This window comes from Hippocampus comes, unplaced genomic scaffold (genome assembly GCF_001891065.2).
Source record: "Hippocampus comes isolate QL1 unplaced genomic scaffold, H_comes_QL1_v1.1 scaffold143, whole genome shotgun sequence".
NCBI classification, from domain to species: Eukaryota; Metazoa; Chordata; class Actinopteri; order Syngnathiformes; family Syngnathidae; genus Hippocampus; species Hippocampus comes.
This window is the reverse complement of record NW_017805504.1, coordinates 13,005-34,524: the sequence shown is the minus strand read 5'-3', so window position 1 is coordinate 34,524 and position 21,520 is coordinate 13,005. Positions and strand designations below refer to the sequence as shown.

Below are 21,520 nucleotides of genomic sequence, written 5' to 3'. Positions count from 1 at the left end.
CCGGATTCAAATGGAAATAGTCGCGGGCCAGTGGTGGCGTGAGAGCTTTTTCACCAACTCGGTGAAGGCTTTCAACGAACAAATAAAGCATAATAAATACAACTAGGCCTCCAAAAATGTCAACACCGAGGGGGGGGAAAAAGCACTAACAAGAGAGAAGGGGGCGGGCTGACAGGGGACAGTGATAAAGTAAGATAAAGTGCCTGAATGAGCGGAAGGTGAGAAAGACAGCTCTCCAAAGACGTACTTCACTCCATCACGCCGCCCGATGTAAATGGACTGTGACAAGAAGGGGCCGACGGCGTAAAGATTCCCAATGCGCGTCAAGCGACGGCGGCTGCTTTTAGCTAGCTCGGTGGAGGCGGAGCTCTGTCTTTCGCAGCCCTCCGGGAAGGCGAACAATCCTGAGGCGGTCTCCACGAGGCTTCACAAATGCGCTGAGATCAGTGCAACGCGTTGCAATCCGAGGACACCTGGAGTGAAAACAAAGTGGCGGCCTGCGGCCAAGTGCTCTTAGACGCGTTGAGAGGAAAGCAAACATGGGTGGCACCCTTTCCACGCAAGGTGCCATTTTCGTTCTTTCAACAAAAGGCCAAGCTTACTATTTGCAGTTCACCGTTCACAAATTCAACGACCTTAACCCTTTCATGCACCTTGAAACCTGATAACGTGATAAGGTGTCCACTGTTGTAGCCGCTGTCCCTGAAAGGGTTAAAAGCATAAAAAGATGCATTTGTAACATCAGACATTAAATATCAAGTTGGAATAGAAATACACCTTTTTTTCAAACCTCGATGTCCTAATAAACATCTCTAAAATGTGAAGATTTTTTTTTGTAATTTTACAATACTGGGGACGAGTGTGGATCTTTTTTTTTTTTTTTTTGGAGGGGAGGGCATGAAGCTGTGTATTCATCGCGGGATTTGATGGGAAATATATGTGGGGTTTTTTTTGCCATGGAACATATCCTCAACTATTCAGCGAATAACTCGCCATCCATCGTTTCTGTGTGCTTTCTTAAATGCCCCAACATGCCACAATGTGGTGCCAATGCCCTGTGTACAAGGAAAGTAGTACATCAGTGTCAAGAAACTATGTTGAGGTGAATCATATCAAGCTTTGGTATGTCCATGTGGAGCTAAGTTCAGCCTAGGTTGATAGCGGAAGAAGTCTTAAATGTGCCCTTTGCGTGTATTTTTTTTCAAATAATCGGTAAGCCATTTATTTTTTTTAAGGCTAGTCTTGAAATAATAGTCAACATTTCTGGTGTCATAATTTGTGGCACATTTACAGATAAAAATAAGTAATGGTGGCAATTTTGAAAGGTTTGCATTTCTGGTGTCATAATTTGTGGCACATTTACAGACAAAATAATTAATGGTGGCAATTTTGAAAGGTTTGGGGGGGGCAATTTACGACAGGGCTTGATTCTTATCCCTTGGATATGCATTGTTTTGGTAAATGTAGAAGACTTGAAATATGTTTGGGGACATAAAATAGAATAGGTTTATCCGGTAGATTACACAGAAATACATAAACAGTCATTCAAAAAAAAATACATTCCCATCGCAAAATAAAAAAATAAATGGATGAATAAAAACGTTTGCTTTATCTCGCAATGATTGAAAGGGAACGCATTTTTTTTTTTTTTTAATCTTTCATGTCACCCTTATTAGGGGCTCTGTAAAATTGTACATGTTTGAACCATGCCCTTTTTTTGGCACCTTAATAGTGCTCGGTCAAAATGACATCCACGTGAATGCCACTTTATGGTACAATTGTCACAATTATAAGCACGCTCAGATAAAGGGTGATTTTGGAGTATGGGGTGCCCTTTAATTACATCGCCACTTGCACAACATGTCAGTATTATTGGCGGTGATTTGCTTTGCTCAAAAGTGGGAGGATCACACGCGGCGACGAGGGGGCGGGGTGGGGGGGAGAAATTGCTGGGCTTTTGTGCCATTCTTTGTTGAAGGCTTGAGCGATCCATACGACGAGCCAAATGGCCATAAATAATACCCTTGCCAGAGAGGTCGGCATTCAGCGAGTTAATAACAGGCCATATGCGCCATTTAGGCATAATTGCGCGACATGTTGTTGACGGGCTGGGCTCGAGAAGGCATATTTAGACGCACACGACGATGACAAGAAGCGTCGTGCCGCGTGGCGTGCGTGTAACACTCATTCTTACTTGGCAGCTGAAAATCTCGAAAAGATAGTCGAGTTCAGTAAAAGTTACAGTATTTTGCATATTTTTTGGGTTGCGCTCACAGTTGACTTTTTTTTGCAAATTTGTTGATCAGGATTTTGTGTTTGCGTTGAGCCATACACGCTTCACCACACGTGATGTCGAAAGCTAAAATATTTCATGAATCAGCATTTTCCATCTGTCTAAAACACAGGTGTCAAAGTCAAGGCCCAGGGGCCAGATTAGGCCCCCCGTGTCATTTTATGTGGCCCGCGGGAGCAAATCATGTGTGTCAATTATCATGATTCTTGCTGAAATCTGGACCGAAATGTCAAATTGTCATGGGTAATAAATAACGTTGAGGTTTTGCACCGGCCCTCCGAGGGAAGCCGTAACTCCGAAGTGGACTGCGACAAAAAATGAGTTTGACACCCCTGGTCTAAAACATGTCCATGTTTAGCAGCAAATGGACTACGCTTGTTTTTGAAGGACCACGAGAAATGGCGGAAATTACCCTTAAATTTCCGTTGTGAAACAAAGTAGCAGAATTTCTTCATCTGTTAGGGCATGGGCTTTTCTGATGGATCTCCTTGTGATGGACATGCCCAAATTTCATGTCGCCAAGTGAAACTGATTTTGGTGACGGAAATGTATCCAGATTTGTGTTTTGTAAATTGTCACCATAGATCATCCCCATGCTCCTTCGACGCGCAATTCTGGAACTACGAATGTTTTGCAATTTAGTTCGTCCCTCTGCTTACAATGCTTGTTTAAAAATTTACAGCAATCTTAGAAAGTCTCTTCGACTCATCAGAACCCTGAAAGCTCCACTCAATGGATCGTTTCAAAACAAAATGGAAGACTGTCTTTTCTGGCGTGACTTCTTGAGACTTTGGACATAGCCACCAACCAAATACCGTGCTTGCATGACCTAGCACCGTATTTTTCCGTACTACAAGGCACTTCGGAGTATAAGGCACACCTTCAATGAATGGCCTATTTTTAAACTGTTTTCATATGTTGGGCGCACCGCATTATAAGGCGCGTAGAACGGAAGCTACAATAGTGGCTGTTGTTGTGTTATGCATCCACTAGATGGAGCAACGCAAAAGGAATGCAATACAATACAGCTTTATTTATATAGCACAACCGCTGCATCTGTAACAAAGTGCTTTATAGAACATCGAAAATAGTTTGTCCAAGAAATCAGAATGATCCATATAGAAGGCGCATCGGATTATAAGGCGCACTGTCAGCTTTTGAGGAAATGGAATGCTTTTAGGTGCGCCTTATAGTGCGGAAAATACTGCACACATTTCTAAAATAATCGTCATCAGGAAACATCTGTTACTGCTGTTTATTTTGGATGGATGCTTCAGACACAAATGACAGACAATGTGATTTCTTTTGATGGGGGGGCGGTAAGACTTTTGCCGTGTGTCTAGTATCTGCTACATTGACTGTTAAATGGTTCTGAATCAAAGTTGTTATTTGGAATGTGACTGAATGTATTTTTAGCAGCGTGGCATTAATCAAGCCCTCGAGTTGATGCTTTGGGCTCAGCGTTCTCCGTTAATGTGAGTGCCTTCAAGGTGCAAACATTAATGAACAGTCTCGTCTGCGTGCCAGCTCGCTGTTTAACCTTTAATCTATGTGAGAAAACGGATCAAGCCGTTAACTCTCCGGAACGCAAAAGTGCCTCGCGGCATTTTGCGACAATCTCGGCACTCATTTTTTGTCATTTTATTCCCCACTCGCTCGGATTTTTAGTGCCACTCATAAAAATATACAAAATATAGACAGCAAGCTGTTACTCACCATGACGCTTTTAGATACATCGAGACAAGTGCAGGTAAATTAAATGGATATATCTTCTTTTTTTTTTTTTTTGTTTTACAGTGGATTTTGTGTCCTGTTCCTACAAATATTGGACTTGGATGGGCGTGTGCGGAGTTCATTACAGGAGACAAATATTGGCACTCGAGGGCAAACGTGACACGTGACTGCAGAGAACAGTATACAATGAAGCCCCGCTTATTTGTGGTTCTCTATTCATCAATTCAACTATTTGTGCGTGTGTGTGTGTTTATGTTAAACGTATCCTTAACTACTTATTGATAATATGATGAAGTGTTTTAGAATTATAGTTTGTGTTATAGGCACACACACACACACACACACACACACACACACACACACACACACACACACACACACACACATATATATATGTGTATGTATGTATATATATACATACTTTTTTTTTTTTTTTTTCCCCTGCCCCCCTTCATCACAAGTGCGCAGCCCCGGCATGATAACAACTGGTGGTTTTGCTGAAGCGCTCGCGCTATTTAATGAATCGTTCCATTGCCTCGTGGATAACAAAATGAACACAAATGCCTTTGCTGCGTTCCAGGCTGCCGCTGCCTATCCTATCAGATAATTAACTTTTTTCTTTCTTTCTTTTTTTTTTTTTTTTTTCAGCCAAGAGACTGCCCTGACTACCAAGCAGCCTGCACAATTAGAATTACTTATCTCCGTTTTTTTTTTTGTTTTTTTTTTTGAAGAGGCAAAACAAACGAATCCAAATTTCCTTCTGTGGTGCCGTTCTAACACAGGACTTAGTTTCCAAAATTCAGAAGCCAAATGAAAGTGTCCCGATTGTTTTCGCATCAGCGTCGAAAAAAAAAAAAACCTCAGCCCAGCTGCCACGACGTCTCATCTGTGCTGCGTTTCAATATTTACGTTCCCGTTTGCTTTCCGCCGTGACGGGAGGAAGTGGAGTCTTTTCATGTCTGCTTGTGTGGCTCGTCTCCTCGCAGCTTTTAAAGCCATCTGTTTGAGTGGGCCATTTTATTAAGTGACAAACTGGCTTCCACGAGCGCGCTAATGTGTCCCGTGGGGGGGAGGTGCAATGAAGACGTGAGAGGGCACAATTCGTTTTTTCCTAATTTATTTTTCCTTTGCAAACATTGCACTAAAAAATGAGAGCGTTGGAACATGACGGGTCTGTCAGTGTCTTGAATGTGCGACAGGAGGATTGGATATTTGGTTTGGAAGCAGTTGCGTGCTCACTTCAGTGCTCCAAACTTCTTCACACCAGTCAGTAAACATGTGCTGAGGACGGTGACGTCCTGTTGGCTGTTTGCAGTCTCAATATTGATGTAGAGTTGCCACCATATGAAGTGCATGTTGCTGCTTTTGTGGCTTAGTTAACCGAAGTGGCCTATGGTTAACCGTACATACATCACACGGTTAACCATAAGTAACAACGTTCCGCCCACAGGCAACGACGAGTACAAATTTTTTTGCAATCTAGTGTCTTCCATCTGTCTCGCACGCCTGCTTCGAATTAGGTAGCAGTCGGTCAAATGAAGACCACCTCACACTAGAATGACTGAATTTGTGTTTTTTTTAAGGCATCTTCAGCCGAACCAGTTCCACCTTGAGAAGTCAAATTGGTTTTCCGTCGCAATTTTTAAACTCAACTTTTTGACGTTTTGTTTTATGAGCAACGTGACAGCTGGCTGCCATCTTTGTGGAGTTAAAAAAAAAAAAAAAAAAAAACCACGAAATGCGCACTTCAAGCCCCACCCAAATCCTTCAATACAACATTCAAAACAAAAGCAAGCGCATCATGAACGTCTCCGATTTATTTCACTGCCCACACCACTCTTCTCACCAATAATGTTGCATTTGGGCTACCGCGTTTTTAGGGCCTATGCTGTGGTTTGAAACGTGACAGTAATTTTGACGAGTCGACGCTGCTCAAAATTTCAGCACGTCCAAGCTTATTGGTGCATATTTTTAACTGAAACATGCCAGCCAAATTTTCCCCGGGGAGCCGCTAAAGCCAAAGAGTTTTAGGGAATATCACAAGATGTAATCAAGTTGCACTAATTTTACTGTCGGTTAAAGTCATTTTGGACGAGATCCCCAAAAGGGCGTTTTTATATTTCCCACACAAAGTACTCAATCATCAACTCAATTTTCTAAATTGTTGTTGTGTTGTTTTCAGGTTGAAGTGGCCATTCCAAACAGACTTTGTCACTTGTCACTTCACCACAAAATTCCACCCCCACAAAATTATATAGCAATCGAAAAAAAAAAAATCTCTGAACTCTTTTTTTTTTTTTCTCTTGATAGACCCGTCTCGAAATGGCCGATGTTGGAATCCTATTTCTTCGCAATTCCATATTTCCACGCCGATTTGGAAGCATTTTTCATTGACGGAGCCTCACTGGTGGCGCCGTTAATCAACGTCCTATTCCTGGTGCGCTAATGAACAATCATTGGCAGGGCCGAGTCCCCTTTCAAGTCGTCACTAATTGGAATTATGATTCGGGTTTCCGGCGAGGATCGCAGCCCAACATGCAACGCCAGTCAGCCAACAGTTCTAATTAAGCCGGGGCTCCTCTCCTTTTCTTGTGTGCCTAAAACCCCCTTTTGTGAGCGCACACAATGTGGAGTTTGTTTCTCTCGGCATCACAAAAGACGCTTTTTTTTTTTTTGCATATCACAATGCCGCAGATAGCAAGCGGGCAGCCCTCAAGAAAACGCCGCCGTTTGTTCAGCCCATTTATCCCGACACTGTTTGTTTCCTCATATTTGTAAAGGGGAGGTCAGAGTGGAGGTTTTTAGCCGCTTGGTGAAACTTCATCAATATCAGCCTGCTGATACGCCGTGGCGAAAGGATGTCAGAGGAGGTTAATGACGTCGCCTAAATGCTCCTTTTCTTTGCACTTGAAAATGCAGTGCGGTTATTGTGCGGCGTGCATCGGGATTAATTATCACCCCAGCACCACCCAACCTCACCCTGCACGTTAAATATTCAGAGAGGAACTGCCCCCCCCCCCCCCCGCCCTCCGCCTTTCATGCAAATGAAATTAAACATGTCAGTCAGCGCGATTGTATGAATCCGCCTCTCCCTCCAACTCGGAAGGGATCCGAAAGTGGCTTTATTGGCCGCTCTTTGATTCATGTGCTTTCACGGGCCTGCGTCGGGCCACTTGGAAATGCTGATGAATGATTTTGCCGACCGACTTAGGCTATAAGTTGAGCTCGCGTCAAATCAACTTTTCATGGAGGCGCACGTGCCAAAACTCTGTTTGCTGCGTGACGCCAGCCACGCTGCGGGTTGCCCCTTGGCCCCGGCGAGAAATATGCACAAATGCGAACGTCGGATCGGATTCTTGGAGTCAAAAAAAAAAAAATCAACCCAACGGGTTGCAGCACGTCATCGGGTAATGGAGATGAAGCAGCATGTGGCTCATTATCCAAGGTGACTATTAACAATTGCTGTGGTCACAATGCAGCTCGTTTGCTTTGAATAATCGCTCCTCCCTTTGTGCTCGTAATAATATCTCAGTCAGAACGGGTGACGCAGCATGCAGGTCCTTATTCAAGGTTATTTTTTGAAAACAATAACTTGTGCATTTTAAGAGACCCAAGGCCACTCAACAGTAACCCATGGAATTAAAATGTGCGTGTTAGTTTGTGTGAGAGTATGTGTGTGTCTTTGTATCCATGTTTCTGACCATATACTCGAGTGAACAGATGGTGCCTGAGGAGGGTTTTTTTTTTTTTTTTTTAATGTCCTGGGAAACAGTATCACAGGTTTTTGTAGGTAGGCAAAATCCGGGCAGTAGTCAGCGTGATTGCTTCTAAAGGTTGTCTTGAGAAAGACAAGTCGACCAATGTTCAACGGCCTGTTATCGTCCACACGTCCATCGCTGATGAACACCATTTTCGGGTAAAAAAACGATGACACATGCATCACAACCACAACAAAAAAAAACCCACACATTAGTCATGGCCACATCCCATTTCGCCTTCGAAACAGGAATTTAGGAGTAATTCGAAGAAATCGAAGCTCTTGCTTGTGTGCACCTCACGCGTTCGTCTCTTGCCTCAAACCAACGCAACTGCTAATCAACATGCACCACTTTCTGCCACTCAATGCAGCCCTCAAATTTAACAACAGGGGGCACAGTAACCTAAATAAGCTAATCAAGCCAAAAAAAGTAAGGTGCATTATTTTAATTTGACCATGAACTTAGAATCACAAGTTACAGTCAGCTTTGTTATTATTATTATTAATTATTATTCTACAATACTGTACTACAGACTGAAGACAAATATCAAAACCTGTTTTTGTTGCTAATGTAAATTTGGAAAGCTGTACAGAGACAAGGTGCGGAGACAGTTGACATTGGTCGACAGTTCCTTCGCCAATCAGGATGCAGAACATAATGCACTGTAAAAGAAAAAAATAACACAAAAAAGAATCCGTGAAAGGTCCACCACATTATAGCGAGGGTTCACTGTCATATTTTTATGTAGTTTCGATTAGTATTGAGCGCTCTGCTCCTGGTTACTGTTTACAATTGAACCTTTGCTCCCACGGGAGGCTCATTGTTTAGGATACGGTATGTGGGACAGCCTTGGCAGAGAAGCTTGTGTCATGGATTGCTTGCATTTGCTTTTGTGCAATGTTTACCAAACTGCTTCGGCTTTAAGTTTACATGATCAGGATTTTGGAGCCGATCACCGATTAGCAAGTTAAAAAAAAAAAAATTAAAAAAAAAGAGAATCAATCACTGATCCAATCAGGTGATGGACCAATCGATCCAATTGATTTAAAAGTAACTTGTTTATTGAATCTACTTAGGACTAGCCATGGAATACCTAAAATGCATGCAAACTTGAAAGAATTCGAATCCAATGGGGGAAAAAATAAATAAAAACAATTACACCCTGAAAATTCTCCCCAAAACGCAAATAAACATTCAGTACAGAGAAAATAAAGAAAAAAAAGAAAAAAATATATATCATTCCAAATATTGAAGAAAATATTGAACCAAAATCTGACTGTATATGCTGAGAAATCTCTAGATGATGAACAATGGCAGCACAGAATGTCCCTGGAGTGAATGAAATTGGGTTTGCTAGAATTTCTTACTTTGCAGCTGCGATCGAGGAGGTCATTGATCGAGATGACCTTACACACCATCGCCGACAGTATTTTGGTATGAAGTGCAAACTACGTGCATACCTGTGCATACCAAAGACTGTAATTTGTGGAGCCAAGTGTTTTTGTAGAGGGTACTTGAAGTTTGAGACCCTCTGTCTTCGCTCCATTTGACATGCGGCACTTCAGCATACATCCTTGACACTATTTACTACTTTCCTATTGTTGACCCCATTGTGTGGCAAAAGCACGGAAATATGGAGATATTCCTCGGATAGGTGAATTTATGTTGCAAAAAAAAAAAAAAAAGGAATCAGTGAATTTGTGACTAGTGAAGGGGCAATAGGCGACTCGGCTGCATTGTCGCAGGGCTGGCACGCCGACAATGGGGCAAGCGATGGCGATTTGGCCAGCCGTGTCTGTGAAAACGCCATTACCTTCACGTCACGCCTCAGTCACGAGCCCATTGTGTACGCACCACCTCCCCGCCCCCACCCCCACGCACCGTATCAATTGCCCGTCGGCTCCCTTTCAGGTCCCGCCACGCCAACCGATGACGTAGAATCTTTAGCGCGTGGACGATTCAGGGGGGAGACGTCACGGTGATATCCCGCACTCATTTGCGGGAGCGTCAGAGGCCCAGCTGCCCGTCTGTTTATCGGCGAGTCCGGCGGGTTAATTTGTTCCTCGCTCCCAACGCCGCCGCCATCGCAGCCGCACACACACACACACACACACACACACACACACAAACAGATGAGGGACTTTAGATGGCGGGCGTTACCTCATGGCCTGCCGCAAACAAAGTGATTGATAAAAGGAGGCCAGTGGCCCCCGCGGGAGGACAGATGGAGATCACCTTCTAATAAATCTGACGCTCAGGCTTTTTTGCCGTCATATTGAAGCGTGTGGGATCAAAAAAACAAGAGTATGTGTGATCCAATTACTACTTATTATATTTATATCATACAATCATGAATACATATGTACATTTTTTGGCAATTTTTAAACATAGACAATGCACCCTGAATCGGTTATACTGTATTACGTACTTTTGTTTACCTTTTTTATTTTATTTTTTCCACTTCCGACATTTATGGATCATCCAATAAGACTGCTGCCCCTAAGAAACAACATAAAGCAATGGTTGATGTCTACATCAGAAATATTCCTTGGAACTGAACGCTGCATCTTCTTTTTGTGTCTCCCGCAGCGCCACCAAAGTTTTTACGGACGCCCAACGACCAAACGGGCGTGCAGGGCGGCGTGGCCTCCTTCATCTGCCAGGCCACGGGCGACCCGCGGCCCAAGATCGTGTGGAACAAAAAGGGGAAGAAAGTGAGCAACCAGCGATTCGAGGTATTAGGTCTATTGTTCTGATGTAAAATGCTCGCTGACAAACACTTGGCGCTGCTTTTTGGGCTGCTGCACACGCACGCACAAATGCAAATCCAAGCTCAAAGCTGCCACGAGGCAAGAGAAGCGGCCTTTTTTTTTTTCTCCCCCTCCCCTCCAACACGCGTGATGCTCAGACTTAGATTACATGTCATGTTCATAGCAGGAAGCGTTGTGTTCCATTAACGGGAGCTCTCCTTTGGGTCCTGAGAAACACAAATCATTGATTTTCAAGATGGGTTTCACCATTCACTAACCTAAATCTGGCACCAGGCAAAAAAAAAAAGTGTTACCAATGTTTTCTTGAATCGAAAACAATCAGTATATAAAAGCGATATATATATTTTTTGGTATTTTATTAGGTCATTGGTCATGAGCACGCATCCAACAAAGGATGTTAAAAATGTGATTAAAAAATAATAATCATGTCATTTTAGAATAACTCGGCAATTGCTAAAATTCTTGGCTTTATTTCTAAAAAATGATTTTTAAAAAAATATTTTTAAATGCTTTAGTTTTTGTTGTTAGATTTAAAAAAAACAACATTTAGTTTTATTTTAAGACACTTTTTTTTTTTTTTTAAATAACAAATGCGCTGTTTTCTTTTGCTCCATGGCAGCTTGCTCCAAACGTACGCCACATGGACAAACACGCAGCCACATTTGGACCAATGTCACTCAATTTTTTTCATCCACTGCTTCAGCTATAAAGGGAGTCGGCGATTATACGTTTGTTTGTCCATATAGCGTACTGTACACCCAAACATCATCATTTTTTTGGCTGTAACGCGGATACGCACTCCATTCTCATGTGCGACGTGTCACGGCAGAGCTCTGATAAGACTTGTATTAATTTCCTGCGTCAACCCCCCCCCCCCCCCCCCCCCCCCCCCCCCCCCCCCCCCCCGGGACTCCAATGCTGTCGCTGCAATGCCTTGAACATCTTATCAGAGTGGATCGCATGGCTCTTTGCGCCGCATGCCGACGACGTTCATCCCTTGACACCAACATTTCCCTCGCCTTCCACCAGCTTACAAGCATGGCCAAAGAAATGTAAAATGAAATGAATGAAAAACGTATTCGATGACGCTATCCTTGTTGACCGTGCGAGTGTATGTGTGTGAGTATACTGCTCCCAAAAAGTTTCAGATAGTTTTTTTTTTTTTTTTTGGGTGTGAAATTTCAGGCTGAAGCTAAAACACAGTATAACTTTCACTGGTGAACTTAATTTGACCTTCTCTAAACCTTGGAATGTCCAATTGCTCATTGTTTCAGTACCCTTTTTTTTATTTTATTTTTTTACTTGCAATGAGCTGATTGGCCAAAATTCTTAACCCCCTTTTTGATGCATTAACGTTCCCCAACCTTTCAGTATCTCTTTGATTTTTTTTTTTTTTTTTTTTGTAGTACCGGTATATGTTGTGGGCCGCCTGAAATAGAAGAAGGTGCAAAAATCGGCCCGACGTCATAGTTTAACCCTTCGATGCACCCTGTAACCTGATCACATGATCAGCTGTCCACTGTAGTAACCGCTGTCCCTGAAAGGGTTAAACGCCACTGCTCTACCTCAGTGGTCACACGAGTTTACACAACGGCAAATGAAGTTTACCCGCGACGGTTGTATCGCATTCCGGGTTCATCGTGAAATGTAACCCCAAAAACCAATCTGCCAAACAATTTCCGAGCCGTCCGTGTGTGAGTGGGTGAATGCAGAAGCTTTGATTTGTTGAAACCCAAGTTTTGAGTTATGACACAGGGCTTTCTAGACAACAGTGAGTACCCAGCGCGGAGCATGACCACGCTATAATAAATAACGTCTTGTTTTTGTTTGTTTGTTTTTGTGGGCATTCTTTGTCTCGTCCGTCCGATGAAATTGTCTCTTTCTGTGGCGCTACGTCAACTCATGGTACAAACGAACTGTTGCTCAGGCAACCACTGACTGTCTGTGCTTCGTTTTTGTCTGACAAACAGTTTTAGGGCCACGCGGAAAAGGACAAAAAAAAAAATTGAGGGGCACAAAGGCAGAACTGCGGGTATTGGGATTGGGCTTTAATGACGCTAATATTGTATTCTACGGCGTCTGCTGCCAGCTTTTAGCGGCTAGCGGTGCTGGCAAGAATTGTCGGATTATTTTTCAAAGGCAGTTTATTAGATTTAAATGACCGCACACTTCGATGCCGACAGCCTTGCCACAGTTGCCGTTTCGACTGATCACCGTTTCCCAAAGCGGACTTACTCAACTGTGCCGTTTTAGCCCTCAAAGTGGCGTCTGTTGTCGTGGTGTCACTTTGCCAACAAGCGTCGCGTTTACGAGCTCGTACGTTTCAGTATTTAGCCCGGCGCGCTCGTTACAACCCCTCAACAGCCGCACTCAACGATAAAATGCAAAACAGTTCGTGACACCGTCGTGTCTTTATCTGTTTCGACAGCCTGTTAAATAAATCATCAAATAGCGTGTTCGTTTAGCACGTTTTAATCACGTGCAACTGATGTGTATGTTCAAATTAAGGAAATCCAAAGCAAACCCCGCTGGCACTCTCTTCGAAAAAGGAGCGGTGCAAGTGGAGCAGCTTGACCAAACGAGTGGAAAAGAGGGCAACTTGAATGTTGATGTTTTTTTAGTGTAGAGAAAAGGTGTCAAACTCAAGGCCCGGGGGCCAGATCTGGCCCACCACATCATTTTATGTGGCCCGCGAAAGCAGCTCAAACATTTCAACTTCCATGATCCTTTCTAAAATGTCGATCAAAATTTTAAATTCTCACATGTAATGAATAAGAGATAGCTTCGAAGCATTTTCTTGTTCCCAAACCCCTCATGATAGCAACTTAAACAATAGTTAAATCAACAGTCATTCTTGACTTCTTTCGATGGTTTCAGTCATCACGGCCCTCCAAGTGAAACGGTAATTAAAATGTGGCCGGCGCCAAAATTGAGTTTGACACCCCTGGTGTAGAGTAAGACTTCTAGTCTTAACAACATGCACTTGCACAAACGCGACCGGATGATAATAACGCACACGAGTAAATCGGATCACCGTATTATATACGAGTACAGATTTAAAAAAAATAAAAAATAAAAAAAATCTGGTTGATTGTGGGGGGTTGTTTTATACACGGATGCATATTATACGCGTGGTTTTACGATCCTTGTGTGATTCCCGAATGTGTTTTTTCGTAAATGTTACGACTTTATTCACGCAGGTTTTTAAATACAATTTTAATCTTGTCGAATGAAACCGTGAAATATTACTTTTGTCTGGTCGTTCTATGACTTTTATCGTAGCATTACGACCTTTTCGTTGATCCCTTTTCAGCATGGCCCTTCTCCTACTTTGTCCCATTGACACGCATTGTTTCAGGGTGTCCAGTGTTAGCTTTAAGAATGTGGGACACGCTGCAATTGACATGTTTCACCCTCTAAACTATATTTTCAAATGTGCCCGTTCTTAAAGTTAGACAAGCACTTAGTAGTATGACTACTGTATGTCAAATTGATATTTTCTGTGTGCTCCAGTGCCGTCCTAAAGAATACTGCAGTATAATTCTCGGAGAAGACTAGAGTGTGACACTGTGTCGCCATCACATGTCCCGGCTGTGTGTTACCTGTGTGTACGGTGGTCCCGCGTCGATTGTAACCCCCGCCGCAATTCTCCTTTAACACACCGTGTCTCTCGCACCTGCAGGTGATCGAGTTTGACGACGGCTCCGGCTCGGTGCTGCGCATCCAGCCGCTGCGCACGCCGCGTGACGAGGCCATATACGAGTGCGTCGCCTCCAACAGCGTCGGGGAGACCAGCGCGACCACCCGGCTCACCGTTTTGCGTGGTACGTCCCCACTTGGTCAAGGAAATCCGTCGTTTGTAGCCGCAATTTTCACCGTACGCGCTCGTACTTTGACTGTAGCGGTTTAATGTAACTTATTCACTGCCGTGAACGTTGATCATTGTCAATTGGTAGAGTGGTTGACATCCGATCTGGCTGATAAAACTTTTTATGTTCGCCTGAGTCCCAATCTGCCCCATTGTCGTAAATTTTGGTGCGCCTGCCGCTTTCGTTGTATTTGCTACCCGTGGGTTCCATATTAAGAAAGTGTGGTATTTCCTTCGACAGTCAGAACTGTGTCCTGCTGAGCCAAAAGGATAATTTCTGACTAAAGCCGCTTTTGTCCTGTCTGGAGGAAATCAAGGCCTGGAATGACACTGAAATGACTGGATTTCAATGAAGAGAAAACCGAAGTTAGCATGTTTGTTAACCCTTGTACATCCCACTTTGCCGACTTAGGCCCCTTGGGCGCCTTATCTAAAGCCAAAAGTCTCAAATGTTTGAAACTGGACAGTGTTATTCGAATGTGCTTTATTTTGGAGACAGCTAGTACTCCCGAAAGCATTTCCAGTTGGTCCAAAATGCTGCTGCTTGCCTCCTAACTGGAGCTTGTCGGCGGGACCACATACCGTAACTCAAATTCTTGACTCAAATTCGACAGTTCACTGCCGTCAACAAATACATATTTCAGACAAATTTTTCAACGGATAGACGTGGAGAAAGAGCTCGACCAGTTTGTCCGACAATATCGAGCTTGGAAATCACTGCAATGACAAAAACATCCCTGTAGATGGCAACGTTACAGCGCTTTGGATTTGAGATCAACAGAGCACATCTAACATACCAACACAACAAAACACAACAAGTTTAGATGTGTTTAAAGTAGATAGGAGAGACAAAACTGTTTAAAAAGAAAAGCATGTAAATATAATATGTACTGTATCACTCGTGATGAATGAAGCTTCACTGTCCGTTTTTTTTTTTTGTTGTTGTTTTTTTTGTTTTGTTTTTTTTGCGCCACGTGGTAAGTCCATGAGCCATTTAGTCGAGTAAGTTTCTTCTGGGTTTGAAGTCATTTGCATACATCCTGACACAATAATTAAGATGCCAGTTAAATTATGCAAATAGACGTCTGTTCCTTCACCGGCGGCTGTTTTTAATGCTTTCAAATTAGCTGTGCTGTGACTTGACCGTGTGAAGCGAGCCAAGACTTCTGCTTTTATGTACGGAAATGATAAAAATGCCCCCTGCCAAGTCTGGTGGGGGGGGGGGTGTTCCGGAATAAGGTTAAGGTGTGTTCAAAAACCCTCGATTGAGTGATAAGTCTGTCTCATCGACGTTTTTCTCATGTTGTAAAATTGGGGTTGCCCAAGAAACACAAAAACAAAAAACTTGAAAGGCAACGCAGACTTCGGCCAAGGTGGACCAATGGAAAATATGTGAATGCAAAATGTAGAAAGGTGTAGGAGAAAAATGACGTGACATTCCTCCGGCAAGTCTTAAAGGGACAGCAGTGAGAGGCAGATGCTCGCGGCGCTGTGGACAGTTGGGGGTACCAAAAAAAAATCAGTTGAAAAATTCACCTACAATATAATTAGACATACAAGAATTATTACTATCCATCCATCCATTTTATGATCAGTTTATCATCAAAAGAGTCGTGGGGCATGTTGGAGCCTATGTTCGGGCTATCGACGGGGCACAACCGGAACCAATTGCAGGGCACAATTAAACGAACAAGCATTCACGTACACAGTGACAATTTAGAGGGTTCCGTTAGCCTGCCATGCATGTTTTTGGAATGTGGGAGGAAACCGGAGCACCCGGAGAAAACCCACACACTCAAAGGAGAACATGCAAACGCCACACAGTAAGGCCGGAACCAAAATCGAACCCTTGATCTCTGCACTGTGACGCAGACGTGCTAACCAGTGAACCACCGTGCCACCGAATTACTACTAATGACCTTTAATTTCAAGTCGAAAGGAAAGAATTACCAACTCCAGACATATTTGTTTTTTGTGTTCTTGGTCCAATCTGGCTCTTTCAACATTATGGGTTGGTGACCCCTGATTTAGACCATTATTTGTGAGAGGGTGATGATATGCTAATCCTTAAGGCGTTATGAAATAATACCCTTCTCTTGCTTCACCCCCTCTGGCGCCACCCGTGCAAAATAAATTTCAACGGTCAGCCATTTTGTTTTGTATCTTAAACTTGACTGTAATGGCACAGGTGGCTTTGGAGAGTGGCCGCCTGAGTGTCGTGCACTCCATTTTGTGCCACAATTACACAAGGCGTCAAAAGAGCTCCTACTGAGAGCAGGCCGTGTCTGCGCCGGTCCTCCCGCCATTACCAACCGCCTTATCTCCCCAGCGAGCCCACAAAAGGCCGATTGGGAGAGAGGCGGCGTGACCACTTTGCACAATATTTTGCACATTTCGCACGCGAGGAAATAACATGCCTTCGCGACTCCTGCCGGGTCCGCCACCGACTAGCATTAACATCTTGATTGCCATTTCCATTTGCCCATCATTGCAGCACAGACGGGAGAAATCTGTTTCGGTTTTGTTGCTTGCGTGCACGTGAGCATCTTTGTAGAAAATACGTATTACACAGCTTGAGCTACTAACAACATCGGCCCGTTTTTTCTGTGATGCAGTCAATACGCCGGCATTGCTAAATTATGCTGCATTCCAATCAGAATCTGGAACGTGGGATCCACACAGGAAGGTCGCAGCCCGAAATTGAAGCCAGCACCTCTTAAGTGTCAGGCGCATGTGCTGGATACATTGAAAAATAGAGAAACTTAGCATTTTTAAGAATGAACAACAAACCCCAAAGAGGAGCTAAACACAACAAGAATCTGAAAAAAAAATCACATCATAAGAAAGAACGGCATATATTTTCAAACAAACTAAAGGAAACATTCAGCTCTTGGACGGCTGTGTTTCCGGCAGAATTGATGTGCGCATCGGGCTGTTGGAGTTCATGATTCAGGCATGATTAAGGATTTATATTGCATCCTCATACCCCTATTATGCTGTCAACAACCATTTCCTGCCTGCGTACGCACACACGCGCGCGCACACACGCACACACAAATAGCAACAAACTTGCGTTGCTGTGTACAAGTCGACAGCGAGAGCGGAAAATGAGAAGGCGCTCTCCTGTGACGGAAAAAACAGAAACCATCAATTCCATTTTGCCAGCGACGGGTGAGGTTGTGAGGAGGGTGCGGGGGTGAACGGGAGGGTTGTAACGATGACGACACACACACACACAGAAAAAAAAAAAAAAAAAGAAAGCTTGGAGCTACATCATTCTGCGTACAATAGACGCAGCGGCGACATGAGCGGCGATTATTCCGAAACAATGAGCACTCTTTTGTCACTATTTTCCAAGCGGGAATAGAGAGCAAAGGCAACCTCGTTTGACTTAACAAGATTGAGCACCTTTGTCATGAAACGTGCTCCCATGGCAGCGCACCGAAGATGCTTGCTTCACGAGCAAATATGTCATTGCATTGTTGTCAGGGAGGGCCAGGAAACAAAATAAATAAAAAGAACTTGAAAGAATTTAAAAAAATAAATAAATGAAAACAATTGAAAATATGATCTGAAAATAAAAAAAGCATTTTTTATTCATCGATTACTTAAAAAAAAAAAAAGGAAGTACTAAAAAAATCTAAGTGGAAAAAAAATGACAAAAAACAAGTAATGGTTAACTGAGATTAAAACTGTTCAGATTAAAAAGGGCAAGAAAAAGGATAAAATTTAAATAAATTGAACTCGATAAAGCAAAAAAAAAAAAAAAAAGAAAGCAATACATTTTCTTTAATGGAACTAAAAAAATATTCCCAAAGGAACAAGGCAAAAATGAAAACAAAATTATAAAACAAGAAATCATTTAAAAATGAAGAAAATATATATTTATTTAAAAAAAAACTCAATCAAGGAACTAAACTATGAATGGGAAATGGGGAAACATTTTTTTAATTAAAAAGAAAAAACAAAAAAACAAAAGAGGAACTAATTAAAAGATGCAGAAGAGGAAATGAAACTAATCTCGAAAGGTAATTATAAAATACATAAAGCTGTATTCATTTGGAATAAATACTCCTAAAAAGCATTGCTTGTCAATTACCACAACCATCTTCGTCCATCCTCATCTCAGTCCTACGTCCACAATGGACAAGTTAATCATGACTGTAATTAAAAAGATGGAGACCCGCTGTCCCCGCAGATACTGAACTGCTTGCTGAGCCAAAAAGTGGGGGGCGGAAAAAGAACTAAACAAAACCCCTCTTTGAATATTATGTGGTAAATCAAGGCAGTCCAATCAGAATCTGTAAGCTATGGCGAGTGATTTAAAACCAAGCGGCTGCGGGCGAGATTGATGTCAGACTTCTCAGCCGCTGGGAAAAAAACCCATAAATGGCGCTTCGGAATATCAAGACGGCCCCCGTCACGTTATCATTGAAGCCGCCTGTCTTATGAGTGACTTATTTTAAAAAAAAAAAAAAAAAAAAAACAAGACAGTGATTCGAAAGGAAATTTCCCAATTCCCAAGATTGGAAAAAAACAAAAGCAAACTAAAACTACATTTCATGTTTATAAAAATAACACTGTAATTCTGGCCCATACACGAGCTTTCAAGGCTCATTATAAATCTGTGTATTGTGGTATTGCGCAACATCCATGTGGAAGAATGAACGTCAAACCGTCATTTGAGAATTTTTGTTTACTTTATGACACCATACTTAGTCACCTTTTTGAAAATATTATCTTGCACTCGACCTGACCAATACTACATATCGACTAAAATGACTACAAAAATTAATACCTCAACTCAAATTAAGCATTTTTCTAAAAAGAAAAAAAAAGCAACAAACCTACCCGAGAATTCAAACGAATACTTAAAAAATAAATAAATAAATAAATAAATACATTTTTGAAAAGGAAAAATTAAAAAAAAAAAAAAGGAAAAATGAAATTCGGATCCAACTTCTCTCATTAATTGTTCTCAGTATTTTCGATTGATTTGTTTGCTTTCCCAGCCCAAGTTGATTTTAGCTCAGCCAAGTGCGGGTTTTCAGCCGCAGCACAATTCAACACGGCTGTCACGCTGCTGCCAAGCGAAGAAGCAGAAGCAGTGACTAAATAACGCCTCGAGGTACGGATATAAGCCAGCGCTGTTTGGTTACACATGTTGTCCAGTCGGGAATCAGATTAAAGAGCTTCTGCAGCCCAAATAGGACCCCTGGGGGAGCAGCTCTGGGAAGATGGCGCTTAAGTAATCCAATAAGAGGGAACAAAATGCTCAGCGCTATGCTCTAATAAAGCGCACGCCAGTGTGTCGACAATCCAACCTTGCACCGCGCAGATGGAGTGGTTGGGGGGGGGGAGATAAGCCATTCAATATGTTCCAAAACGCCGGACAAAGACGTTGCCCTGAGTTATCCATCGCGCTTTGAGTCAACAGGTATAAAAGTTGCTAATGAATATTGCTGCCAATGTGCCACAGTTGGCTCAGCCGGCCAATTCCAAATTTGCTGTAATCGAGTGTTAGGAGGAACAGGTCGGCTCTTAGCCTAAGTGCTATTACGCCTCGCCGGCTTCGGGCCTTCTAAAAGCTACTTTGGTAATTTCCTTAACAGATCTGATTTCTTTTTTTGGCAAAAGGGGATAACTATTGGACTTTCTACCACCCACTTAGATGTTACCGCTAACATGTGGGCCGCATTCTGTGACAATGCCGAAAGAATGAAACAAATGACAGTTGATGGAAAGCACCCATTAGAAAAGCAAAGCAAACCCTGACGGGTGTTCTTCCTGACCTTTATTGAGCCAAGGCGAACATTTCGCAATGCGAAAAATCTTACGGCCGCGCCACCAAAAGTACGAAGACTGAAATGATGATGATCAACTGAATTTATTCACAAATGGGAAAGCCTGTTTCATTGAACATAAAGCTCACATGAAGCCATGACTTATTATGTTGCATGAATGGCAACTTGCGGTTGTTCAGCAGACAGAATCAAGGCGACACTGTGCGACATAAATTCCATGCAAAACTCTTGTTGCCATCTTTTGTGGCCACGCATCATCAGGCGGAGACAAGCGCCGGCCCCATACATCTGGGGGCAAACATCTTTATCCAAGTTAAGTGAAGGAAAACCTCCTGCCCGTGGACGTTTTAATATTTGATCATGCTAAAAAGCTTTCTTGGGGTACCCGTCGTTCATGCCTGCAAGAAAGAGTCCTGATGGAAAATGGGGTTACATGAGGCCTTTCAACTTCAGAGCCGGCGATACTTCTATTTTTGGGGGTCGTTTATTTATATATTAATTTTTCCTTCTCGGTCGCTGGCCCGCTTGGCAATGAAGATAGTCATGGCTAAAAAAGTCATTTTCTCTCTCTATCTCTCTCTCTCTTTCTCTCTCTGTCAGAGGTACCGGGTTCAATCCCAGCTGTGGGCTCCCTGTGTGGAGTTTGCATGTTTTCCCCGTGCCTGCGTGGGTTTTCTCCGGGTACTCCGGTTTCCTCCCACATTCCAAAAATGATGCATGGCAGGTTCATGGAAAACTTGAAATTGTCCCGAGGTGTGAGTGTGAGCCTCTGTGTGCCCTGCGATTGGCTGGCAACCGGTTCAGGGTGTCCCCCACCTACTCCCCGAAGACAGCTGGGATAGATATATCCTGCTTATCTTGAAGAGGATCGCGGGGAGTTGCTGGAGCCCCTCCCAGCTGACTTTGGGCGGAAGGCAGACTATACCCCGAACTGGTCGCAAGACATTTGCAGGGCACATATAGAAACAAACAAAAAACAAATCTGATCACCAAACTGTAATGTCTATCACAGCGAGTGGACTGTTTCGAGAACAGCTCGCCGCAGTTTTTGGGTGGCGGAAGAAAATATGATCAAATGAAAGACTAGCCGTTGACAAAGCAGCTCTGTGAGGGAAGGCCAACAATGAGAAGCTCTTCTATCGACCCAGTGTCGGAAACCGGCATTCCCGTTTCATTCTAGGTCAGCTAATGCATTTGCAAGGCATGAAACGAGCCAATTCCAAGTGATGTCCTTGTTAGCACTGTGCTATGATTCACTTGATTAGCACTCCCCCCCCCCCACCCCCACCCCC

The 21,520-nt window shown here is 43.1% G+C and overlaps 1 protein-coding gene across 7 annotated transcripts in view; it reads left to right on the top strand.

Annotated features, from left to right (window-relative positions):
• The window catches only part of LOC109520337 (receptor-type tyrosine-protein phosphatase delta-like), a 227,093-nt gene extending 211,731 nt beyond the window's left edge, over positions 1–15,362 (top strand). For 5 of the 7 annotated variants that reach the window (XR_002169157.1, XR_002169159.1, XR_002169160.1 and 2 more), the window contains 2 exons: positions 10,375–10,520; positions 14,239–15,362. Coding sequence is in view for 2 of the 7 variants with exons in the window: in XM_019877468.1 (XP_019733027.1) it covers positions 10,375–10,523; positions 14,239–14,466 (377 nt within the window). In the remaining 5 variants the exon portion in view is untranslated. Of the gene's footprint in view, positions 1–10,374; positions 10,524–14,238 lie in introns of all 7 variants that reach the window. The other 2 variants (XM_019877468.1, XM_019877470.1) reach the window with 1 other exon arrangement.
• The last annotated feature ends 6,158 nt before the right edge of the window (positions 15,363–21,520 follow it).